This window comes from Malania oleifera, chromosome 8, assembly GCF_029873635.1.
Source record: "Malania oleifera isolate guangnan ecotype guangnan chromosome 8, ASM2987363v1, whole genome shotgun sequence".
Taxonomy (NCBI): Eukaryota; Viridiplantae; Streptophyta; class Magnoliopsida; order Santalales; family Ximeniaceae; genus Malania; species Malania oleifera.
In genome coordinates this window covers 1,479,960-1,507,872 of record NC_080424.1, presented here as the reverse complement: position 1 = coordinate 1,507,872, position 27,913 = coordinate 1,479,960, and the positions used below count along the sequence as shown (strand labels likewise).

Below are 27,913 nucleotides of genomic sequence, written 5' to 3'. Positions count from 1 at the left end.
GGTCTTTTCAGTTTTATTTTTCTTAAGTAAAAGTAAGTTGTAATAGGAACTGAAAATAAAGGTTAATTTGGTGGTAATGAATAATTAGAGAATAGAACGTAAACTTAAAACTGAAGCAGTTGGGTTAGACTGACATAAAGGACTTCTCATGGTCCGCAGCTGCTTTATCTCAGAAGGATGGACCCACACAATGACAAACGAGAATAAAATAAATGGAAAGCAATCCACACAAACACAGCATAATGAGAAAAAAATTACGACCAACTAAAATACGCAGTTACACATGGTAAAATTATTTATTTATTTATTTTATATGAGCATGAACCTGGGGTGGCTGGGGCCCTTCAGACCTTTACCGTATTGCCAAACTTGGGGTGAACTGACTATGCTTGACTAGAAACTTTTTTCTGATTTTGTCAAGCGCCCCGGGAATTTTTTTGGTATTAGCCCTGTCCTCAGGTGAGTCTGCAGAGCAAGTTAGAGCCAATTCCATAATGGATGACAAACAATCCTTCATCACTATATGTTGTTCTTCTTCCTCTGTTCTTAGTAAACTGGCATCCATCACTTCAATCACAGCATTTGGCAATGAATTTGCAACCCATTGCTTTATGGAGTTCCCCTCATGGAACATTTCATCAGTTGGCTTCTTTCTTGTGAAAGTTTCCATTAGCAAAATACCGAAGCTGTACACGTCTCCTCGTACCGAAACAATTCCCTCCGATCCATACTCTGGACAGAAGGTTTTTACAGTTATAAATTGGGGAAAAAAACAGCGGCTTAATTCGTTTCCACGGAAAAAGATGAGTTCAAACATAATGACATTTATTTTACCTGGAGCCATATATCCCACTGTGGCAACTGTCATCGTTTGTCTCGTAGACGCATTTTCACCCAAGAGCTTTGCAATGCCAAAGTCAGTGACGTGTGCGACCATGTCCCCATCTAGCAGCACATTACTGGGCTTTAAATCACAGTGAACAACAGGTACTGTGCAACCGTAATGAAGGTATTCTAATGCTGACACAACATCCATCATAATGTTTAACCGTTGCAGGAAATTCAGGCAAGAGTTGCGAGAATATAACCAATTCTCAAGGCTTCCTTGAGGCATGTAGTCCAATACCAACGCTTTGAAGTCAATATTACAACAGCAACTGATAATTTTGACGAGGTTCCTATGGCGTATGTTGCCCATTACTTCAATTTCAGTATCAAAACTCCGGTACGCTGCTTCAACTTGCAAATTGAAAACCTTTATTGCAACATTAATCCCGTCAAATAGTGTTCCTCCATACACCGAACCAAAGGCCCCACGACCAAGTAAGTTGTTTTCGTGAAATCCATTCGTGGCCTGTTGTAGTTCTTCATATGAAACTCTTCTCCATATTAGCAGTGGTGATAAAGGGCTATTCACTTCTGCAGGTTCCACATTATCTGTGTGTTTTTTCAAAATGAAAATAAGTGCCACTGAAAATACCACTAGTGATACTCCCAGTGGTAGGACAATTTTCAAGATTGTTGCTAGTCGGTGATGACCGCTGGTTCTACATGGGGGGACTCGTAGTCGTGGTGCTCCGCAAAGTTCACTATTCTGCATGAATGATTGAGCAGAGAAGTTTGTGAAAGGTCCACCGGTTGGAATTTCACCTTCTAGCCTATTGAATGATAAATTTAGATGTCTGAGGTGCAAGAGCACGTTCAAAGACTTTGGAATCACTCCAGAAAAACTGTTATTAGACAAATCCAAGGATTCTATGCTTAGCAAGTTGCCAAATGTGTCAGGAATAGAACCTTGAAATGCATTGTTTGCCAAGGAAAGAGTGACCAAATTTTGCAGGCCACCTATTGTGCTCGGGACACTGCCAGATAACTGATTACTCGAAAAATCTAAATTTATTGCTACCTTTAAATTTCCAATATTGTCTGGGAGAGATCCAGAGAATGAATTCGATGACAAATTCGTATGCAAGATGTATTTAAGGCTCCACAAGGTAGAAGGTATAGTTGAAGACAATTCGTTGAAACCAACTGATAGACTTCGTAAGGCTGAAAGATTCCCCAAGCACGGAGGTAGAGATCCAAAGAGATGATTGTTATTCAATAATAATTCAGTCACCATATCTAGTTGACACAGTTCATGCGGAATGGATCCTTGCAAGTCATTGTCATTGAAATACAAACCTTGGAGCTCATGTAATCTTCCCACTGTTGCTGGAATTGATCCACTTAATCCATTGTATGATAAGTTTACAATCACCAGTCTACTTAAGTTCCCGATATCTTTGGGAATGTTACCCCATATCTTGCAATTGCTTAGTTCAAGAGATTGAAGAGAAGTAGAGACGTTCTCAATGGAAGTGGGAAGCATTGAATTTAATGGATTATTTGATAGCATAAAGTTCCTCAAATACTTAAGGTTAGCCAAGAAAGGGAGCATGCTCCCTCCTTCAGCGGGACACTCCATGGTCAAATTGTTAGACATCAGATTGAGCCACTGGAGGTGACGTAGGGTGCTGATTGAGCAGGGAATGGAGCCAGAAAACAAGTTGTCAGCCATGTCTAGGTTTGTGAGCCTGGAGGCATTGGAGATGGTGTGAGGTATTATTCCATCAAGTCTATTTCCTCCAACAGAAAGCCACTCTAGATTTGGAATCCCAAGGCCTACGCTTACTGGGAGGCCACCTGAGAGACGGTTATCAGTAAGATCAATTAATTTTAATGTGGATATATTGAAAATTTTTGACGGAACGAGGCCATTGAAGTGATTTATTGAGAGTGACAAACGCTTCAGTTTACGAAGATCTCCGACCTCATTTGGTATTGTACCTGCCACAATAGGAGCACCCGAGTTGTCATTCACAAGCTAAATCTAAAGAATGTAGATTAAAAAATTATCAATTCTCCTATACCATGTCAAGCAATGAAAAAACAAACTCAGATTTATCAATCACAAAAAAAAAAAAAAAAAAAAAAAAAAATGAAATAATAATGTTGAAGAAATTTACAAACTATATATGATATGCCAAAAAGTATTAAGTATGAAAAAGTCAACCTAAATCTAATTTTCTTTTTAAGGACAACATATATATAACAATAAATAATGAAAACAAGCAAGAGAACACAATTGACAGAAATCCCTGACAACGTATCACTGGAATCAAAAGCTCGGCAATTAATAATCGGACAAAAGGAGAGCCTTGGGGATGGCACCCATTGAAATTTGAGACATCACTGAAGGAGGAAGATGCATTTAATAGACGAGCGTATGAAATTGGCACCGATAGTTGTGGAAGTAGTTGGATGTAAAACTAGGCCAAATATATGAAAATTTCTTTCTAGCCAATTTTCAAGAAAATCGAAAGGAGAACATCCTAGCAGGATTATTGATGACAAAAAGTGAAAATGAAAATTAAACATGGATTATATCAGATTCTAAGAACTAATACCTCTTCATTTCGGCAATTTCAATGAAGTGGGTTCAAGTAGAAAACATATTAAACTCTCTAGATGAGACCCTAAGTTGTATCAAATTTATTAAAGTTGAAATCATAGCGCGAGTTTTTATGATGACTCAATGAAATGAACTTCTAAAATGGAAAAAAAATTAAGGAGTGTGTGATCGTGAGAGAGAGAGAGAGAGAAGAAGAAGAAGAAGAAGAAGAATAGAGATAAGGATGAAGAGATGGGGAATGGACAGCAAGAGTAACGTGTACTTGGGAGTTGGGCCGCCCATCTTTTAAGGATTTTGTTGCTACTTCACCAAACATTCCTATATTTAATTTAGTGATTGACCTTGAATATGATGATATTCAGTCTATTAAATGCAACATATTTAAAATAATATTAATTACTAGTTATTCCAGAAGCCCCGCTTTTTGCCTAACATCATTAACATTCAGGATCTGGCTCTTCTCTTAATATCTTTAATTCATATTTGGCAGTAATAAAAAATGTCAGACTAATTTGCCACTTGTCTTATCAAGGAGAATGTGGCACAAATTTGGTTTTTTTTTTTTTTTTCCCTTCAAAAAAAGACCTAGTTCGTGAGTGATTTGAAACATAGGTCTATTTTCGAGAAAATATTAATCACAGTCAGCATGTGCAAAAAGTAGAACATTTTTCCATTTTCATTTATTATGCAAGAAGAAGTAGTACAATTTTATTGATTTGCCAACCTATGCATAAGACGAAAAGGACATCCACTTCAAAAATAATTTGAAGGAAAAAAAAAAAGAAATTTTATTTTAGATTTTTCATAAAAGAAAATTTATTGTTTATGTTACGACTAGATGTACATTATTGGCCCACAGCCTAACAACTTAAGTTTTTAAATAAAGAGGTATTATGACATTTAGAACTATGGTTGCCTATATTGTTCCTTGGAATGTGTGTTGCTTATTATTTGTTTTATCTCTCCTGTTAAGCTGAAATGAAAACGCTTTAAAGAGGATGAGCTGCAGCCGCGTACCAAATTCATTCCATAAAAAAGACAATTATCATGTGCTAAAATAATCCATTAAATACCACGTGCTCATTATCCCATTAGATAACTCATTTTCTTCTATGTCTATCCTATGTATCTATAAATAAGAACATTTGTGTTGTGTGAAGTGTGTAAGTGAAGTGAATGAGCGAGGAGTGTGAGAGTGCTGAAGGTGAGAGAGAGAAAAGTGTGAGAAGAGTTAAGTTGAATGTGTTTCTCATCCTCTTGTTTTTCTCCTAGGTTATAGTATATTCGGTGTACTCCGTGAACGTAGGTCAGATTAGACCGAATCACGTAAATATGATGTTCTTATTTTGTGTGCTTATTTTACTTATGTGTGTGATTATTGTTCCTAGATCCCTAACAAGTAGTATCAGAGCCAGGTTGGAGTAAAGTCGCTAGATCAGAGCAAAATTTCCAAATTGGAGCAGATCGGAGGTCCCAAGAGCTATATTGTGCTAATTACATCTCTAAGGAAAATTCAATCTAGGAAAGTGGGACTCAAGCGGTCCATTGTAACCCCACACTTCCTTGAAAATTTAACTGGTGTAATTTAACACAATCATCACTGGGCTCCACTGCCACTTTAGCAAACATGTCCGAATAGGTCCCACTGCCACATCATCATTGGGCCACGTTAGTGCCACGTCATCATCAGGTCCCACCTGTCACATCAGTAGTTAGTTAACGGTGTTAATTAATGTCGTCAGTAATGGCGATAGAATATTCTGTTAAGTGGGAGTATATTCCGTTAAGTTTAACGAAAAGTTGGCCGATTTTGACCAGAACTTTTGACCAGATTTGCAGAGTCATTTCAAGTTCGTTTTGAACGACTTGAACCATTTCTAAAGTTTTCAGTCATTCCAAATCCATTTGTGCTGTCCATTTGAGCTGATTCCATCTCTAGATCGACGAATCGAGATATCGAACGAAAATAGCTCAAAGATCGAGATGTTTAACGGCACCAACTTCGGTTTCAAGAAGATGCAGATTGAAGACTACTTGTGTGGCAAAGAGTTGCACTTACCATTGAAAGGAAAGCCAGATTCCATGAAGGAGGACAAATGGAAGTTGTTTGATCGAAAAGCTCTCGGAGCTATCAGGATGACACTGGCAAAGTTTGTTGCCTTTAATATCAAGCATATGATGACCACCAAGTCTCTTATGGATGCGCTCTCCAACATGTATGAGCAACCATCAGCCGCCAATAAGGTACACTTAATGAAGAAATTATTTACCATGAACATGTCCGAAGGTGAAAGTTTTAGTAGACATCTAAATAATTTTAACAAGCTATCGGATCAACTCGCCTCAGTTGAAATCAAGTTTGATAGTGAAATCCATGCATTACTGATTCTTAGTCAGTTTCCTGAGAGTTGGAAAGGTATTGTCATTGCGATTAGTAGTTCCGCAGGAAAATCAAAACTGAATTTTGATGAAGTCGTCAACATGATTTTGACGGAAGAGATCAGGATCTCAAACACTGCTTCCACTTCAAGTTCAGCATTGAATGTGGAAAGCCGAGGGAGAGATTCATGGAAAGGAAGCGGGCATGGCTGATCAAACAATTGCGGCAGATCTAGGTCCAGACGATCCCAAAGGTTCCCAGGGCACAAAGAACATTGAGTGCTGGAACTGTGGAAAGTTTGGTCATTTCAAAAACCAGTGCAAAGGTCAAAGAAAGGAATATGAGGCGAAGACATAAGCAAATGTTGTTTCAGAAGAAGGTGATATGTTGATATGCTCTTTGGAAAGCAAGAAGGAGTCTTGGGTCTTAGACTTTGAAGCCTCATTTCATGCCACTTGCAGTAAAGATTCCCTAGAGGAGTATATACCAGGTGACTTCGTAAGGTATGCCTTGACAATGATCAACCTTGCAACATAATTGGCAAGAGAATTGTGAAGATCAAGATGAACGGGTTGTAAGGGGGAATAAACAACCACGCAAAAAATTTGTAGAACACAAAACCTGTGAGAAACAAGATGGAGACAAGCACACACCAAAGAAAATAATCACACGTGCACACAAGTTAATATTTACGTGGTTCGACAATTTTGCCTACGTCCATAGAATTGCAGGGATTTCACTATTATCAAGGAAGTATACAGAGTGCAACAATGACAGTTTCTCTCACTCTCAACAAGGAAGAAACAACGTGCACACACCCTAAACACCAAAGCGAACATATTTGGATCGTGCACACAAGAGTCTCACACTCTCTTCATGTTGCTACACCTCTCTATACCACTCTACACACATAGACGAACATTAGAAATATATATCTTAGGGTTTACAAGATCACAACTTTTGAAATAGGAAAGTTCTGCCAAAATCTCGCACAAAAGATCGTCACCGTCAACCTAGTCGCACCCCTGTTCCCCATGGTTGCGACCTAGTCAAGCCTCGCGGGAAATCAAGAATCTTGAACTTTAGCATCCTCGACCTTGTTGCACCATTAAGTCTTGCTGGTCGAGACTTGCAGGATCTCGTCCTTCAAGAAATCTCATAATCTCGACTTAGTCGCCCTTTAGGGTCTTCCTAGTCAAGCACTTGGTGAGGTTCTTAGTATTTCTGGCTAGGCCTTCACTCAATGGATTAAACATAACTAGGCTCCACAAAGCCCAACAAATCTCCCACTTGGAGACTAGTTCAATCACCAACATCAACCGCAATTCTCCGAAAGAATAATCACTCATCCCTACAACTCATCCTCCTGTCCTCAAGTTAGAAGGCCAACTGAAGCTGCACACAGCTTTAGCTTCTCAATAGTGACACCCTTAGTCAACATGTCTGCCGGGTTTTTAGATCCACAGATCTTCTCAAGTATTACCAGCTTATCTTCAACAAGGTAACGAATAAAGTGGTATTTTGTCTGTATATGCTTCGACTTTGAATGAAAAGCTGAATTTTTAGTAAGAAAGATTACACTCTAACTATCATTGTGTAGAATGCCCATTTTCTACTTTTTACCCAATTCATTTAAGAAACCATGTAGCCAAATCATTTCCTTTCTTGCTTCAATTGCTGCAACATACTTAGATTTTATAGTAGACAAGGTAACAATCTTTTGTAGATTTGAAACCCAAGATATAGCTGTACCACCTAGAATAAATACAAACCCAGTAGTCCTCTTGCTACTGTCAGTGTCACCAAAAAAATCAGCATCTACATAACCCTACAGTTTCAAACTTGCACCTATGAAGCACAGACATGTATTTGATGTACCTCCAAGATATCTTAGAATCCACTTGACTGCCTCCCAATGCTACTTTCTAGGCCTACTCATGAATCTGCTCACAACTCCCACTGTATGTGAAATGTCTGGCCTTGTACACACCATGGCATACATCAAGCTACCAATAGCTGAGGCATAAGGCACCTTGCTCATGTGGTCCCTTTCTTCTTCTGTCTTCAATGACTGTTCTTTGCTTAGTTTGAATTAGCTACCCAAAGGTGTGCTCATTGGTTTAGCCTCATTCATGTTGAATCTGCTAAGAACTTTTTTCACATACTCTAACTGTGAAAGCTTCAATGTACCGTTAGGCTTGTCTCTAATGATCCTCATTCCAAGGATTTGCTTTGCAGCTCCCAAATCCTTCATTGCAAACTGCTTTGACAATTGCTTCTTCAGATTTTTAATCTCCTTAATGCTAGACCTTGTAATGAGCATATCATCTACATACAACAGTAGAATGTTTTCAGAATTGCCAAAGAACTTATCATAACAATAGTGATCAGCTTCACATATCTTAAACTCAATTCTATGCATAAAACTATCAAATTTCTTGTACCACTGTCTTGGAGCTTGTTTTAGGCCATACAAGCTCTTTCTTAGTTTGCAGACTAGATTCTCTTGTCTTTGGATAATGAACCCTTTCGGCTGAATCATGTAAATATCTTCCTCCAAGTCACCATGAAGGAATGCCGTCTTCATATCTAATTGTTCAAGATGTAGGCTTTCAGCAGCCACCATTCCTAGTACCAATCTAATTGTAGACATCTTCACTACTGGAGAAAATATTTTTGTGAAGTCAATGCCCTGCATTTGCTGAAACCTTTAACAACTAATCTAGCTTTGTAGCGCTTGCTACCATCATGTTCATTTTTTATTCTGAATACCCACTTGTTGTGCAAAGCCTTCTTCCCTATTGACAATTCAGTCAGTTCCCATATCTGGTTCCCAAACAAGGAATCCATCTCATCCTTCATGGCTAACTCCCACTTGCTTGAATTTTCATCCTGCAAGGCTTCATCGCAAGACTCTGGCTCACCACCATCAGTCAATAGGAGATAATTTAAAGCGGGTGAATAATGTTGTGGAGGTCTAATAGTCCTGGAAGATCTACGGACCGCAGCTATAAATGTACTCTGATTTACCTGTGATTCTACGTTCTCCTTATCTTCTTCACCCCTTTCTTGGACATTGCTTTCAGCCAACTCATCTAAGTTAACAAACTCAGATTTCTTCTGATCTATTTTCGTGACATCAGACATTACAGTTGACCTGCCTTGTAAACAACCTGTTCGTTAAATATCACATTTCTACTTCTGATGATTTTCTTATTTTGGTCATCCTAAAACTGATAGCCGAATTTCTCATCACCATAGCCAATGAAAAAACAAATTTTAGACTTTGCATCAAGTTTACTATGAGCATCGGAATCAATATAAGCATAAGAAACACAATCAAAAACTTTTAAATGAGAAAGCTTTACCTCTTTACTGCTCCAAAACTCTTCAAGAAGTCTGAAATGCATGGGAACCGAAGGTCCTCAGTTTATTAGGTAAGCTGCAGTGCTAACAGCATCAGCCCAGAAAGTTTTTGGTAGTTCAGCATGCAAACTCATACTCCTAGCACGCTCATTGAGAGTTTTGTTCATCCCTCAGCCACACCATTATGTTGTGGTGTCCCAGGAATGATCTTTTCCTTTCTGATCCCATGTGCAACACAATACTCTCTGAACCCTCCATCTATGTATTCTCCACCATTGTCTAACCTCAAACATTTTACTTTGAAATCTGTCTCAGTCTCAACCATAGCCTTCCACTTCTTAAAAGTGTCAAACACATTATATTTATTTTTCAGAAAACAAACCTATACCTTTCTAGTTGAGTCATCAATGAAAGTGATGTAATACCTTAATCCTCCAAGGGATGAAATCGGAGAAGGTCCCCACAAATCAGTGTGAACCAAATCCAATTTTTCAGCTTTTGATGTCCGGCCAGTTTTTAAGAAACTCACCATTTTTTGCTTTCCTAAGATGCAGCTTTCGCACAAGTCAAAATCAACTGACTTCAATTCTGGTAGTTTCCCTTTTGACAGCGACATCTTTATCACTTTCTTACTCATGTGACCAAGTCTGTGGTGCCATAAACTTGTATCAATACTTGTTTCAGCAACTGCAATCATGTCTCTTGGACTTGAAGTCATGTATAGAGTACCAGACTTCTTTCCACGAGCCAATACTCTGGTTCCTTTGTAACCTTCCAAATACCACCAGAAAATGACATTGCATGCCCTTCATCATCAAGTTGTCCAATAGAAATCATATTCCTTCTTAGGTCAGGAATATGTCGTACCTTCTCTAGTAACCAAACAGACCCATTGGGCAACGACATCCAAAAGTTTCCTATACCCACAACATCCAAGGTTGTACCATTAGTCATATACACCTTGCTGAAATCACTTGCAATGTAGTTCTGTATGATTTTTTAGTGTGAAGTGGTATGAAACGAAGCTCTAGAGTCCAAAACCCAATCATTAAGTGGATTGTCTACCGCAAGAAGTAATGCATCCTGTACCTCTTTTGTTACGGCATTAGTAGAGTCATCTTCATTCTTCTTCTTGAGACTTTTGTATTGCCTCCTAAAGTGACCCGTTTTCCCACAGTTCCAACATTGTCCTTTTTGGCCAGATCTCGATTTACTTATGTTCCAATTAGAATTTCTGGATTTTGATATGCCCTTATTTGAATTTCTATCATTACCTCTGCCTCTTGTCTCAAGGTTTAGGGCAGAACTAGATCTTGAAACCAGCATCCTTTCTACGAATCTCCTCAGCCAAAACTAAATCTCGTATGTCATTGTACTTTAGTTTTTCTTTTCCCTTGAAGTTACTTACAGCCATCCTTATGGCCTCCCAACTATTTGGCAATGAAGTCAAAACGATCAGTGCACGTATCTCATCATCAAAATCAATTTCTATAGACGACAATTGATTTGTGATTGAGTTAAAATCGTTCAGATGTTGTGCAATCGATGCATTCTCAGCCATCTTTAAATTAAATAATTTCTTCATCAGGTGTACCTTGTTATTTCCAGATGGCTTTTCATACATACCTGACAAAGCTTTCATCAGATCTATTGAGGTCTTCTCCTTTACAATGTTGTGTGCAACGGACCTAGACATAGTTAATTTGATAACTCCAAGTACCTATCTGTCAAGGAGAGTCCATTCCTCGTCCTTTATAGTCGCAAGTTTTTCTCCTAGAAGCGGTAGATGCAACTTCTTCCCATAGAGATAATCCTTGATTTGCATTCTCCAGAATCCAAAATTTGTGCTGTCGAAATTTTCTATCCCAGGCACCTTTCCCGCTTCCTCTACCATTGTTCCCACTCAATCTTAACCGTAGGCTCTAATACCAGTTGTAAGGGGGAATAAAAAAACACTCGAAAAATTCCTAGAACACAAAACTTGTGAGAAACAAGATGGAGACAAGCACATGCCAAAGAAAATAATCACACGTACGCACAAGACAATATTTACGTGGTTCGGCAATTTTTCCTACGTCCACGAAGTTGCAGGGAATTCACTATTATCAGGGAAGTATACAGAGTGCAGCAATTACAGTTTCTCTCACTCTCAACAAGGAAGAAACAACGTGCACACACCCTAAACACCAAAGCGAACACCTTTGGATCGTGCATAGAAGAGTCTCACACTCTCTCCACGCTGCTACACCTCTCTATACCGCTTTACACACATAGATGAACATTAGAAATATATATATCTTAGGGTTTACAAGATCATAACTTTCGAAATAGGAAAGTTCTGCCGAAATCTCACACAGAAGATCGTTGTCATCGACCTAGTCTTACCTTTGTTCCCCATGGTTGCGACCTGGTCGAGCTTCATAGGAAATCAGGAATCTTGAACTTCAGCATCCTCGACCTAGTCGCACCATTAAGTCTTGCTGGTCGAGATGATGGTCGAGACTTGCACGATCTCGTCCTTCAGGAAATCTCAGAATCTCGACTTGGTCGCCCTTCAGGGTCTTCCTGGTCGAGCATTTGGGCGAGACTCTTAGTATTTTTGGCCAGGCCTGGGCCACTCAATGGATTAAACATAACTAGGCTCCACAAAGCTCAACACGGGTCAATATGGAAGCTGAAGGATGTCATATATATTCTAGACCTGAGAAAGAACTTGATCTCAGTTGGTCAACTGGAAGATGAGGGATACATCACAACATTCATTGGCGATGAATGGAAGATTTCAAAGGGTGCACTGTCGATTGCATGAGGTAAGAAAAGTGGAACGCTTTATGTGACTTCTAATGCATGTATGTCTATTTCAGTTGCTATAGGAAATGTCGATAGCAACATTTGGCATCAACGACTTGGTCACATCAGTGAGAAGGGACTCGGGGTGATGCACTCAATGAGAAAGTTGAGTGATCTACGTTCAGTAGAGATTGATATGTGCAAGGATTGTATACTCAGGAAACTAAAGAGAGTAAGTTTCCATACATACACCAGTACCCCAAAGAAGGAGAGACTTGAACTAGTCCACTCAGATTTATAGGGACCAACGACCGTTTCATCCCTAGGTGGAAGGAATTACTTTGTGACCTTTATTGACGATCATTCTCGGAAGGTATGGGTTTACTTCCTGAAATACAAATCTGATGTCTTTAATGCTTTTAAGATTTGGAAAGCAATGGTTGAAAATGAAACTGGTTTGAAAATTAAGAAATTGAGAACCGACAACGGTGGTGAGTATGATGACACTGGGTTCAAGAAATTCTACTATGAGCATGGTATCAAGATGGAAAATACTGTGCCAGGTATGCCTCAGCACAGCGGATGACTAAAGAGCCAGAAGCATGTGTATGCAGTCAAGCTTACCAAAGTAGTTCTGGGCAGAAGCAGTCAATACAAAATCATACTTGATTAACAGGAGTCCATCAATACCATTGGACAACAATCTAATAGAAGAGGTATGGAGCGAAAAAGAGGTGAGACTTTTACATTTGAAAGTTTTTGGTTATGTAGCATATGTGCATGTTAATGATCATGTTAGAAACAAGCTTGATCCAAAGTCTCGGAAATGCACCTTCGTCGGTTATGGTGAAGATGAGTATGGGTATCACATTTGGGATGATGAAAACAAGAAGGTGATTAGAAGCAGAGATGTGATCTTTAATGAAAATGTGATGTACAAAGACAGACACACAACAGAACCAGTAGAACCAGTTCAAAATGAAACAACCTATGTAAACTTGGATGATGTCCTAGAAGGTGTCAGGACACAACAACAAAACACCGATAATCCTCAGGAAGAGGAGACACAACAGCAAAATGCCAAGATTCCTCAGGTAGAGGATCTTGTGGAGCAGATTGTCACACCACCGTCTCCTACTCTAGCTCTGAAACTTAGGAGATCTTCTCGGTAGCATGTACCAAATAAGAGGTATATGAATTATTTACTTCTATAGATGGAGGAGAACCCGAATGCTATGATGAAGCATGTTAGACGGGAGATTTGAGCAAGTGGGAGCTTGCAATGAAGGATGAGATGAAGTCACTCAACTCCAACAAAATGTGGGAACTAGCTAAGTTGCCCAAAGGTAAAAAGACTCTTCACAACAAGTGGGTGTACAAGATCAAAGAGGAGCATGACGGATCCAGGAAATACAAAGCTCGATTGGTAGTTAAAGGCTTCGAGCAGAATGAAGGAATTGACTACACTGACATTTTTGCCCCGGTTGTGAAGTTAACAACCATCATATCAGTCTTGAGTATTGTTGCCTCAGAGGGTTTACATCTCAAGTAGTTGGATGTGAAGACAACATTTCTTCACGGTGATCTTGATGAGGAGATTTACATGCCAACTAGAAGTATTCTCAGTAAAAGGTAAAGAAGATCTTGTGTACAGATTGAAGAAGAGCTTGTGTGTTCTCAAACAAGCTCCCAGGCAATGGTACAGAAAATTTGACAGCTTTATGCGCATAAAAGATTTTCATAAGTGTAATGCCAACCATTGTTACTACTTTAAGAGGTATCATTCTAGCTATATCATACTATTCCTATATGTCGATGACATGTTAGTTGCAGGACGAAATATAGGAGAAATCAAGAAATTGAAGCAACAAATGTCAGAGGAGTTTGACATGAAGGAATTGGGTTCAACCAAGCAGATACTTGGGATGCAGATCTCTCGAGATAAGCAACAGGGAACGTTGTGGTTATCTCAGTCAGAGTATATTAGCTGTGTTTTATCGAGATTCAACATGAGCAGCGCCAAGGTAGTAAATACGCCATTGGCCAGTCACTTTCATCTCTCCAAGGATCAGGCTCCCCAGACAAATGAAGAGAAGGACTTTATAGCTAAGGTACCTTATGCTTCAGTAATTGGAAGTCTCATGTACGTTATGGTTGGTACCAGACCAGACACTAGTCAAGTAGTGGGAGTTGTCAGCAGGTTTATGTCAAATCAAGGGAAGACTCACTGGGAAGCAATGAAGTGAATTTTGAGATATCTACGTGGCACTATTGATAAGTGTCTATGTTTTGAAAATTTGAGGATATGTTGATGCCGATTTTGCAGGTGAAATTGATCATCGTAGAAGCACCACTAGATATGTGTTCACTGTTGGTACAACAGCTGTTAGTTGGATGTCACAGATACAGAAGATTATTATTTTATCCACTACAGAAGCAGAGTATGTAGTAGTGACAGAAGCCAGTAAAGAGATGATTTGACTTCAAGGTTTGTTAACAGAGCTCGAAATAAAGCAGGAAAGAAATGTTTTGCACAGCGACAGTCAGAGTGATATACATATGGCAAAGAACTCTACATTTCATTCCAGAACCAAACAAAATGGATTACGTTATCATTTCGTCAAATCTTTGTTAGAGGATGGAGTGTTGACACGGGAAAAAATCCAAGGTAGTAGGAATCCGACAGATATGTTGACAAAGGTGGTGACTACAGAGAAGCTAAAGTTGTGCTCAACTTCAGTTGGTCTTCATGCTTGAAAACAGATTTGAACACATCATTATCCATATACTGATTGAGATAGTATCTCCGTCTCCAAGTGGGAGATTGTTAAGCTGAAATGGAAACGAAGAAAATATGGAAACTGAGAAAATGGATGAGCTGCAGCCGCGTACCAAATTCATTCCATCAAAAACACAATTATCACGTGGTAAAATAATCCATTAAATACCACGTGCCCATTATCCCATTAGATAACCCCTTTCCTTCTATATCTATCCTATGTATCTATAAATAAGAACATTTGTGCTGTGTGAAGTGTGTAAGTGAAGTGAGTGAGCAAGGAGTGTGAGAGTGCTGAAGGTGAGAGAGAGAAAAGTGTGAGAAGAGTTGAGTTGAGTGTGTGTCTCCTCCTCTTATTTTTTTCTCAGGTTATAGTATATTTGGTGTGCTCCATGGACGTACGTAAGATTACACCGAACCACGTAAATTTGGTGTTCTTATTTTGTGTGCTTATTTTGCTTGTGTGTGATTATTATTCCTAAATCCCTAGCATTTCTGTAATAACCCTAGAAATGACTATACAAGATTAGTGGAGTGATTCTAAAAAGAAAAAAAATTAAAATTTTTTAAAAATTATTAATTAATTAATTAAATTTAAAAATAAAAAATAAAATAATTAAAATTTATTTTTATTTTTATTTTTAATAATAAAATATATTATTATTATTATTATTATTATTATAAACCTTCCTGAAGGATCCTTTAGGAAGGTAAAGCAGACCCTTTCTATTTCATTCTGCGCAGGAGACCTGTGCAGTCTCTCTCTCTCTCTCCTCTCATTCTCTCTCTTTCACTCCTTAGTTTCGTGATGAATTTTCGTCCCATTGAAAATCAGAAGATACCGTTGGACTCCATTCTTTACTGCCTTCATTTCTACCAGAGCGGATCTGTGGTAGGAGCAGCGTAGGCGTATCTCCTGGGGTAAGCAAATTTTTCCTTTTTTTCTCAATTTCTTACAAATTATAAGTACGATTGACGATCGGACACCACCACGAAAATCTATGAATGATTCTCTATAAGTCTAGTAGGACAGATTTCTTATGGGATCGTCGTGGGTAAAACCCCAAATTTGGGATATGGAAGTTATTAAGGGACTTATTTTTAATTAATTAGTATTAATTTAGAAATGCTAAAATATTAAGCATCTAGGGCTGAAGTAGGATTTTTGAAAGTTAGGATCAGGGTGAGCGCCGCAGATGTAATTTTGGGTCCCGCAGGCATAATTTAAGAAATTAAGTAGGAGTGTTAAATATTAGTTTAAATGTTAATTTGGGGTGTATGGAGCCTAGGGAAGGTTAGTTGAGTATTATTTTAGGAGAAATGAGTTAATTAATATAGGAAAAATGCGAATTGCAGGATTTGAGTTTCGGGCGCCAAGGGCGTAGGATTTCGGTGTTAACGAGACTCTTAGTAAGCCAAGTAAGAGAAATAAATTATAGCAGTATTTTTAGAATTACTGTTTCAATTAATATGTGAATATGAACATATGGAATTTTGTCTGGAAATTATTATGATATAAATATCAAATAAACTGTGTGACATTTGAGTAATTTTAAATTGTAATATTTTGAAGTGTGAAATTAATATTTTATGAATAATAGATGAAAACTATGTAGCATATGATGTATGTTGAAAAATATGAAATATAACGATGAGTATTTTCTGAGAAAATATTGAAATGAGAAATATTGATGTAATTAGTGAAAAATAATGAAATATGATATTTATATGTGAGTAGAAATATTTTGCCTGAAAAATGAGATTTTGTGAATTACTGATATGAGTATTTTAAGAAATGTTGAAATACGTGAAACACGATATATATTATTATGAGATGATGAAATGTGCACAGAAAATGATGAGAACATTTATGTTGAAATGAATTGAGATATACTGATATATGATTGATGATATGCCAATACCGCATAATAATTGCGGGTAGGTGGTATTCCTTTCCTACTGATGCCGTTGGGGAGGTATGCTCAGTATGGAGATTGTGTGTGTGTGAAGTTCCTACTGATGTCGTTGGGGAGGTATGCTCAGTAGGGAGATTGTGTGTGTGAAGTTCCTACTGATGACGTTGGGGAGGTATGCTCAGTATGGAAATTGTGTGGTGAAGTTCCTACTGATGCCGTTGGGGAGGTATGCTCAATATGGAAATTGTGTGGTGAAGTTCCTACTCCGTTGGGGAGGTATGCTCAGTATGGAAATCGTGTTGTGAGGTTCCTACTGATGCCATTGAGGAGGTATGCTCAGTATGGAAATCGTGAATGTGTTGAGAATTGGAATTATGTAATCTATTGTATTATGTGAAGTACATAAATGTGAATTTATGTATACATAGATATGTAATGAGTTAGAATGAGAAATGATTATGAGAAATGAAAGAGTGTGTGTTATAAAATAAATAATTGAGGCGAAGTTAACCTTTCCACCTGAGGGCTTACTGAGTAAGGTGAGTGCCCTGATAGGTATTAGATGTGGCCATTTCTGACAGCATAACGTGTTGGGGCAGAGGGAAGCTACCTGTATGGGTGGGCAATCTTCCCTATTCTCAGGAACTTCACAGGTAAATATGTGTGTTGGAAACGAATAAACTTGAGGAATGGTTTTAAAGTTTATAAAAGCTTGTGTTGTATATTTATATGATTATAAGAATATGTTTATCAGTATATTTTTCTCAGATGAAATGTTGATTTGATAAGTAAAGTGTGTTATGACTAAACTCATATGACCACACACTGTAAATAATTTATTCCTTCTTACTGATGTGTCTCACCCAAATTATCTAAATTTTTCAGGGAATAGGGATAGGCCAGGTGATAGAGTTTCGTGATCATAGGAGCTAGAACCCTGACACACAGGGTGAGTTTTTGGACTAGGGAGGTGTAATTTCCCTAGGATTATGTTGTTTTGGGTTGCAATGGGGATGTATATATGTATGTATGTTGATACTCTGGGTATTGTATTCTGACTGATATGTATATACTGTCTTCCGCTATTAGGTTGTATAACGAAATAACTTTTAACCCAGTACCCAATGCAGGTCGGGTCGTAGGAATGGTAATAGGGTGGTTGACGTGACCGATTTATGAATGTTATGGATAATGAGTGAATATTTATTTATTATTGTTTATAAAAGAAAAATTTGTACGAAAATCGGGGCATCACAGTTTGGTATCAGTGCTTAGGTTGCTAGGTTCTGTAGACTTTAGTAGATAGTGGAATACAATACCAGAGTATATGACTGGTTTTTGAGGAAATGGGTGATGGGTAGAATGAAATGTGAGTTAGTGATTGTTTGAGGATGAGGTGAGAATTTAGGATTTTATCTTGCGGCCTAGAGGCAGGAGTACTGGGGTTGTTTCTGTGTTTTTCCTAGGGTGATGATTTCAGGAAAATCATGGATACTATCGCTGGGTCTTGTTTCTAAGTGGTAGGACTAAATCTTAAATGGAGATTAAGGATGTGGAGATAAATGGTTGTAGAAGGGTAATTTATGAATTATTGCAGTGTATGAGTTACATGATAGTAATTGTATGCTGAGATTAGTTGCTCCCTTTGCATGATGGATCCAAGAAACAACAACATGAATGCGGGAGATGATGGAGTAGGGCCTTCCAGTATGGGTGGTGCAGACCCTAACGCAGTGTTGCGTAGCGTCACTCAGTAGGTGATGGTTGTGATGACTAGGAGTTCGGGGGAGCGGAGTTGCACAATCGAGTAGTTGCGTGTATGCGACCCCCATCTTTTGATGGAGGAGTGGACCCACTAGTAGCAGAGAACTACGTTCAGGATATAGAGGATCTATTGACAGTCCTCTCATGTACAGACGAGCAGAGGATGTTATTTGCCATGTTTAAGTTGACGGAGGAAGCAAAGCGCTGGTGAAGGTCAGTGAGATTACTTGAGGAGCAGAGGCCTGACCCTGTAGCGATGATGTGGAGTTGCTTCAGGGAGATTTTCTTCGAGTGGTACTTTCCCACTATGATCAAAAGCGCAAATACATCAGAGTTTCTATATCTAACATAGGGGTCTATGATGGTGCAGCAGTACGCAACGAGATTTGTTGAGCTGTCCCGATTTGTCCCGTATATGGTGCCAGATGAGGAGAGGAAGGCGAGAAAGTTTGAGGAGGGCCTGAGACAGAATCTGTATAAGCAGGTGGTAGGCTTTCGAGCTTAAACCTTCTCAGAGATAGTGGACAGGGCTGCGGTGATTGAGAGCAGCATACATAGAGGCACAACAGCACAAGGCCAGAGGAAGAGGCCCGCGCCTTTTGATTTTCAGGTAGGGTCCAGTAGGGGTCATGGAGGAGATTTGATAGCAGAGGTGGACGAGGAGGAGGAGGAGGAGATGGAGCAGTACAGGGCAGAAAGGTGCCCCCTCCTTGTCCTAAATGTTTGAGGAGGCACCCAATAGAGTGCCGAGCGAGGGAGGTGTCTGCTATCAGTGCCACTAGTCTAGGCATATCGCGAGGAACTGTCAGGCACTGCAAGCGGTAGTAGCTGTTCCTCGACCATACGGAGGAGGCTATCGGGCACCTTAAGGTGGACAACAGAGGAATACTGCTTCGGCACGAGTGTATGCACTAACGCCGGGAGATGCTGAGGCGGCAGGAGATGTGGTGATGGGTACTGTTTCAATACTGTCATTTAAAGCTACTGTCCTGTTTGATTCTGGGGCGACACATTCTTTTATCGCTCGAGATTATGTAAAGTTGTGTGAATTTGAACCTCACCAGTTAGATATTAGTCTGTCTGTTGCTATGTCGACTAAGGCTGTAGGGATATGTAGAAAGGTACTCAGAGACTGTCCAGTGAGTATTCAAGGGAGGTCCTTGTCAGCTAATTTGGTGGTTTTAGATATGCATGAGTTTGAGGTAATCTTGGGAATGGACTGACTAGCTGCCCACTATGCCAGCATTGATTGCCATAAGAGAGAGGTAGTGTTCAGACCTCCAGAGGGACAGGAGCACAGGATCGTGGGATAATGTGTGTGCACCCAACCTTAGTTACTCTCTGCTATTCAGGCACGTGGATTGCTATTAGAAGGTTGTTAGGGATATTTAACCTATGTGAAGGCAGTATCAGAAGTGGATTTGAGGGTGGAGGATATCCCAGTGGTGAGGGATTTTATTGATGTATTCCCCAAGGATTTGTAGGGACTACCTCTTGATCGTGAGGTAGAGTTTGTTATTGATCTGGTTCTGGAGACAACACTGATTTCAAAGGCACCGTATAGAATGACACCAGTAGAGTTGAAAGAATTGAAAGAGCAGTTGCAGGAACTATTAGATAAGGGGTTTATTCGGCCCAGTGTGTCGCCTTGAGGAGCATCGGTTTTATTTGTGAGGAAGAAGGATGAGTCAATGAAATTGTGCATCGACTACCGGGAAATAAATAAAGCAACTATCAAGAATAAATACTCGCTCCTGTGTATCGATGATTTGTTTGATCAGTTACAAGGGACACAGATGTTTTCGAAGATAGGCTTGTGCTCTAGGTACCATCAGGTGAAAGTCAGGGCTGAAAATGTTCCAAAGACAACATTTAGAACACGGTATGGACACTATGAATTTCTGGTTATGCCGTTTGGGTTAACAAATGCTCCTGCAGTGTTTATGGATTTGATGAACAGGGTCTTTTACCAGTATTTGGATCAGTTTGTCATAGTATTTATTGATGATATACTGGTGTATTCGAAGAGGCTAGTGGAGCATGAGGAACATCTGAGGATAGTGCTTCAGGTGTTGCGAGAGAAGAAGCTATATGCAAAGCTCAAGAAGTGTGAGTTCTGGTTGGAACATGTTACCTTCCTTGGACACGTTATATCCAAGGATGGTATTTCTGTTGATCCGAATAAGATTAAAGCGGTAGTAGATTGGGTATGACCAAAAAATGTGCACGAAATTAGGAGTTTCCTGTGATTGGCTGGGTACTATCGCAGGTTTGTTGAGGGCTTCTCTAGATTGTCAGGCCTACTGACCAAATTGACCAAGAAGGGAGTGAAGTTTGAGTGGTCTGATGAATGTGAACAGAGCTTCCAGGAATTGAAACATCAACTCATCATTGCGCCTGTGTTGACGATTCCTTCAGGAAAAGATGGATTCCTAATTTATAGTGATGCGTCCCATAAGAGGCTTAGCTGCGTGTTGATGTAGCGAGGGAGAGTGATAGCCTATGCCTCACGATAGTTGAAAGAATATGAGAAGAACTACCCTACCCACGATCTAGAATTGGCGGCAGTGGTTTACGCGCTAAAGATTTGGAGGCATTATCTATATAGGGGTAGGTGTGAGATATTTACTGACCATAAGAGTTTAAAATATTTCTTCACGCAGACGGAATTAAATATGAGGCAAAGGAGATGGCTGAAACTAATAAATGATTACGATTGCACTATCAGCTATCACCCAGGAAAGGCTAATGTGGTCGCTGATGCTTTGAGCCGGAAATCAGTGGATTCATCTGTGTCTGCAATGGAGATTCGACATCCGATTCAGATGGATCTAAAGAGGCTTGGTGTGAAGCTGGTAGAGGGCGATTATCAGGCGTTTATTGCTGATTTGGTTTTGCAGCCCACTCTACAGGAGAGAATTAAAGTAGCTCAGAGGAATGATGCAGAATTGGTAGAGCTTATGGGGAAGGTACATGATGATCAGGAAATCGAGTTTAGAATCTCAGATAATGGAGCCTTGAGGTTCCGTACCAGATTATGCATTCCTGCCGATCCTAAGATCAAAAAGGTCATTATGGAGGAAGCACATTGGTCCTTGTATACTTTTTATCCAAGTAGTACTAAAATGTACATGGATCTTTGAGAGTCCTTCTGGTGGAGCAACATGAAGAGGGAAATAGCTTAGTTTGTGGATCAGTGTTTGATGAGCCAGCAAGTGAAGGCTGAGCACCAGAGACCGGTGGGATCATTGCAGCCACTCCACATTCCTGAGTGGAAGTGGGAGCATATAGTGATGGATTTCGTCACAGAATTGCCGCCGGCATTGCATGGACAGGACGCTATTTGGGTAGTGGTGGATCGATTGACAAAGATTGCTCACTTTTTGCCGATCAAAGTTAGTTACTCTATCGAAAGATTGACCGAGTTGTATATCTAGGAGGTAGTTAGACTCCATGGCGTCCTAATATCCATAGTTTCAGACAGAAACCTATGGTTCACATCTTGTTCTTGGAAGAGTCTGCAAGGGGCCATGGGTTCTCAGTTGTCATTCAGTACAACTTTTCATCCTCAGATAGATGGGAAAACGGAGAGGACGATATAGATTCTGGAAAATATGCTGCGAGCATGTGTGTTGGACTTTGGAGGTCGTTGGATATGATATTTGTCACTGGTCGAGTTTGCATATAACAACAGCTATCAGGCTAGCATTGGGATGATACCGTATAAGGCGCTGTATGGCAGGAGGTGCCGATCCCCGTTGTACTAGGATGAGATCGGGGAGAGACAGATATTGGGGCCAAAGCTGATACAGTAGACTTAGGATAAAGTCAGACTCATTAGAGACAGGATTAGAATAGCACAGAGCTTGTAGAAGAGTTATGCAGATACTCGTTGGTGAGAATTAGAGTTTGACGTAGGAGATCACATGTTCTTGAAAGTGGCGCCAATGGAGGGAGTTATAAGGTTCGGGAGGAAGGATAAGCTGAGCCCTAGGTATATTAGACCATTTGAGATTCTTGAAAGAGTGGGTCCAATTGCCTATCAATTGGCATTACCACTCGTCCTATCTAGGATCCACTACGTATTCCACGTTTCTATGTTGAGGAAATACGTCCCAGACCCCTATCATGTGATTAGCTATGAAGCACTGCAGTTGGGAGATACTTTAGCTTATGAGGAAGTGCCAGTGCAGATTCTTGACTGGACGGAACATGAGTTACGCACGAAGAGGATTCCACTGGTGAAAGTTTTATGGTGTAACCATGCCATTGAGGAGGCTTCCTGGGAACTAGAGGATCAGATATGCCAGAGGTATCCACACTTATTCAGTGGCATTTAGAGTTGAGCCAGTTAGAGTAAAGCAAATAAGATTGTGTATTTTTATTCGTATAGTGTAACGTAGGATAGATAGAGTTTCTAGTTTTGGGACATGAATGGTTTTGGGAGAATTTTGAATAGTTGTAATCTCACAGAACCCTCTTTGTAACCATGGTGTTCCTCCACCATAAGGGAAGGTAATTAATAAAATTGAGGTGTTTCTCTTTAAGGATGAGAAGCAGACGAATAGCAAATTTTGAGAACGAAATTTTTATAAGGAGGGGAGAATGTAATAACCCTAGAAATGACTATACAAGATTAGTGGAGTGATTCTAAATATATATATATATATATATATTAATTAAATTTTTAAAAAAGAAAAAAATTAAAATAATTAATTTTTTTATTTTTATTTTTAATAAAAAATATATTATTATTAATTAAATATTATTTTTATTATTATTATTATTATTATTATTATTATTATTATTATTATAAACCTTCCTGAAGGATCCTTCAAGAAGGCAAAGCAGACCCTTTCTATTTCATTCTGTGCAGGAGACCTGCGCAGTCTCTCTTTCTCCTCTCATTCTCTCTTATTCTCTCATCAGTTTCATGACGGATTTTCGCCCGATTGAAAATCAAAAGATACCGCTGAACTCCATTCTCCGCTACCGTCATTTCTACCAGAGCGGATCGGTGGTAGGAGCCGCGTAGGCGTATCTCCTAGGGTAAGAAAATTTCCCTTTTTTCTCAATTTCTTACAAATTATAAGTCTGATTGACGATCGGACACCACCACGAGAATCTAGGGATGATTCTCTACAAGTCTAGCGGGACGGATTTCTCGTGGGATCGTCGTGAGCAAAATCCCAAATTTGGGATATGGGGGTTATTAAGGGACTTATTTTTAATTAATTAGTATTAATTTAGAAATTCTAAAATATTGAGCATCTGGGTTGAAGTAGGATTTCTAAAATTTAGGGTCCGGGTGAGCACTGCGTGTGTAATTTTTGGTCCCGTAGGCATAATTTAGGAAATTAAGTGGGGGTGTTAAATATTAGTTTAAATGTTAATTTGGGGTGTATGGAGCCTAGGGAAGGTTAGTTGAGTATTATTTTGGGGGAAATAAGTTAATTAATCTAGGAAAAATGCGAATTGCAGGATTAGAGTTTCGGGCATCAAGGGCGTAGGATCTCGGTGTTAACGAGACTCTTAGTAAGCCAAGTAAGAGGAATATATTATAGCAGTATTTTTAGAATTACTGTTTCAATTAATATGTGAACATGAGCATATGATATTTTGTCTGGAAATTATTATGATATAAATATAAGATAAACTGTGTGACATTTGAGTAATTTTAAATTGTGATATTTTGGAGTGTGAAATTAATATTTTATGAATAATAGATGAAAACTGTGTGGCATACGATGTATGTTGAAAAATATGAAATATAACGATGAGTATTTTCTGAGAAAATATTGTAATGAGAATTATTGATGTGATTAGTGAAAAATAATGAAATATGATATTTATATGTGAGTAGAAATATTTTGCCTGAAAAATGAGATTTTTTGAATTACTGATATGAGTACTTTGAGAAACGTTGAAATACGTGAAACATGATATATATTATTATGAGATGATAAAATGTGTATAGAAAATGATGAGAACATTTATATTGAAATGAATTGAGATATAGTGATATATGATTGATGATATGCCAATACCGCATAATAATTGCGGGTAAGTGGTATTCCTTTCCTACTAATGCCGTTGGGGATGTATGCTCAGTATGGAGATTGTGTGTGTGTGAAGTTCCTACTGATGCCGTCGGGGAGGTATGCTCATTATGGAAATTGTGTGGTGAAGTTCCTATTGATGCCGTTGGGGAGGTATGCTCAGTATGAAAATTATGTGGTGAAGTTCCTACTGATACTGTTGGGGAGGTATGCTCAATATGGAAATTGTGTGGTAAAGTTCCTACTGATGTCATTGAGGAGATATGCTTAGTATGAAAATTGTGTGGTGAAGTTCCTACTGATGCCGTTGGGGAGGTATGTTCAGTATGGAAATCGTGTTGTGAGGTTCCTACTGATGCAGTTGGGGAGGTAGGCTCAGTATGAAAATTGTGAATGTGTTGAGAATTGAAATTATGTGATCTATTGTATTATGTAAAGTACATAAATGTGAATTTATGTATACATAGATATGTAATGCGTTAGAATGAGAAATGATTATGAAAAATGAAAGAGTGTGTGTTATAAAATAAATAATTGAGGCAAAGTGAAACTCTTTGCCTGAGGGTTTATTGAGTAAGGTGAGTGCCCTGATAGGTATCAGATATGGTCATTCCTAGCAGCATAAAGTGTTAGGGCAGAGGGAAGCTACCTGTATGGGCGGGCAATCTTCCCTATTCTCAAGAACTTCGCGGGTAAATATGTGTGTTGGAAACGAATAAACTTGAGGAATGATTTTAAAGCTTATAAAAGCTTGTGTTGTATATCTATATGATTATGAGAATATGTTTATCAGTATATTTTTCTCAGATGAAATGTTCATTTGATAAGTAAAGTGTGTTATGACTAAACTCATATGGCAATACACTGTAAATAATTTATTTCTTCTTAGTGAGATGTGTCTCATTCAAATTATCTAAATTTTTCAGAGAACAGAGATAGGCCTGGTGGTAGAGCTCTGTGATCATAGGGAGCTGGGACCCTGACACACAGGGTGAGTTTTTGGACTAGGGAGGTGTAATTTCCCTAAAATTGTGTTGTTTTGGGTATGCGATGGTGATGTATATATGTATGTATATTGATACTCTGGGTATTATATTCTGATTGATATGTATATACTGTCTTCCGCTGTTAGATTGTATGATGAAATAACTTTTAACCCCGTACCCAATGCAGGTCGAGTTGTAGGAATGGTAATAGGGTGGTTGACGTGGCCGATTTATGAATGTTATGGATGACGAGTGAATATTTATTTCTTACTGTTTATAAAAGAAAAAATTGTACGGAAATCGAGGCGTCACAATTTCCATGTGCAATCGGGCTGCACATGCGGAGGTCTTAAGGTATATATTATTGGTCCACAATCTAATAGCTTAAGCTTTAAGGTGAAGTGGTATTTCAACAGTTCAGATTAATGACTCACGTAAGAACTTTATCACATGATTTTCATAAATCACACTCCCTTGCAATATACAAAATGGAGTAAGAAATCATTAGCAACAAATTAATCAAAATTAAGGAAATTCCAAATAATACCAGTCAAGTTGTTGTCATTAAGATAAAGCTGTGTCAAATGAGTCAAATTCCCAATGGTTCTTGGCAAGCTTCCACTGAGTCTGTTTGAATCAAGCGAGATAGAACGAAGCTTTCTACATTGGTGTAGATTAGAAGGCAGCTGACCACTGAGTAGATTGCTACTTAATTCTATTAATTCCAGAACGGGAAGATGCCGACACACATTGTCTGGGAGGCCACCTAAGAGACTGTTCTCCATGAAGTACATGAATTGTAGAGAAGTGACATTGAACAGAGAAGCAGGAATGGTACCCGTTAAATTATTGGATTGCAGGCTCAAAAATTCCAAATTTGTAAGATTACCAACCTCATATGGAATTGTGCCTACAGAATAAGTTTCATAAAAAATTCATCGTAACTCAGGATGGGTTACTGTGAAAAAATTAAAATGAAGGAAAGAATTAGCATAGCATTAAGACAAAAACAAGCTTCCTGTTTCAAAAATGAACTTTTACACAACATATAATCCATCACTTTATCATAAAGAAAATTACGAAAATAATTACACTTACAGCTCCTTGACCAAACTTGGGGTGAGGACTAATACAGTTTATATGAATCCTTTATTGCTACTTAGCATTTTATGTTCTGACTAGAAGAGTACATTAACATTTTTTAAAACACAAGGCCAAAAGAACATACCTTGTAAATTGTTCTTGTCAAAAGTCAACCGTCTGAGCAAGGTTAAGTTCCCCATTTGTGTAGGCAAACTTCCAGTGAAATTGTTGATTGCGAGCTGCAGAATTTGTAGCCGTTTGCAGAAGAATAAACTTGATGGAAGTTTACCAGAAAACTGATTTGAAGATAGATAAAGCCCTTCTAATTTCGGAAGCAGCCTAAACATACCATCTGGGATGCTACCAGATAGGCTATTGTATGTGAGATCAATGAATTCCAAAGTATTAGACATGCCAAGATTGCCGAAAGTCAAGGAACCTGAAAGATCATTATCATATAGAATCAAATATTGCAGTGAGGTTGCATTGACTATGGAAGGAATGCCCCCAGAAAGATGATTTTCACTGAGATCAAGTACTTGTAACGAAGATATGTTGAATATGGCACCAGGAATGGGACCTGAAAACCAATTACCATATAGATTCAAGAACTGAAGTTTTGGTAATGACCCAACCCATGATGGAATCTTTCCAGTCAAGTTGTTGAATCCAAAGTTAATATAATTTAGTCTGCGCAAATGGACCAACTCTCTGGGCAGAGAGCCATGAAATCTGTTTCTTTTCATTTCTAGCTCAACGAGGAATGACATATTTCCCAGCTCTTGAGGAATGGTGCCAATAAGACCCATGTAAGCAAGGTTCAAGGCTGTGACTCTGAGGTGGCGAGCACTGCAGGTTATGCCAATCCAGCTGCATACTGAGTTGGTGGTGGACCAATTGGTTGCCAAGAGTTCTTGAGGGTCATAAGTAATTGAGTCTTTGAAGGCTAGGAGAGCAGATTGGTCTGTGGCAATATTTTTCGTAACTGCATTAGTCACAAGTAATTGCACCAACATCATAAATAGAGAAAAGAAAGGGGGGGTTTTCTCCATGAGCATATGTGGCTTTAGATTTCAGATTGCTCTTTGAGGTGATCTGTGAAAACAAGAACAAAGGAGTTTATAGAAAAATTTAGAAATTCAGATCACCTAAAAGATTCCATCATGTTTCTATATTCATCATCTCACCTAGCTTTTTGTATTCCTCTGTAGAATCACCTGATATTCTTTCAAAGTTAAAAGTACTATAAAATTGAAGAAGACTCTTGAGTCAACAATGAACAGCTTCCTAAAGCATAAATGCCTCAAGCTTTAAAATTGGAAAGAAGTTTTCGAAA

The 27,913-nt window shown here is 38.8% G+C and overlaps 1 protein-coding gene across 1 annotated transcript; it reads right to left on the bottom strand.

Moving 5' to 3' along the window:
• Positions 1-243: 243 nt before the first annotated feature.
• On the bottom strand, positions 244-27,913 carry LOC131162093 (probable LRR receptor-like serine/threonine-protein kinase At3g47570). Its single transcript, XM_058118242.1, has 4 exons — positions 26,723-27,913; positions 26,042-26,404; positions 835-2,829; positions 244-732 (listed from the first exon to the last, which is right to left on the bottom strand). The coding sequence occupies exons 1-4, from the start codon at positions 27,633-27,635 to the stop codon at positions 353-355; spliced, it is 3,651 nt and encodes a 1,216-aa protein (XP_057974225.1). The 5' UTR covers positions 27,636-27,913; the 3' UTR covers positions 244-352.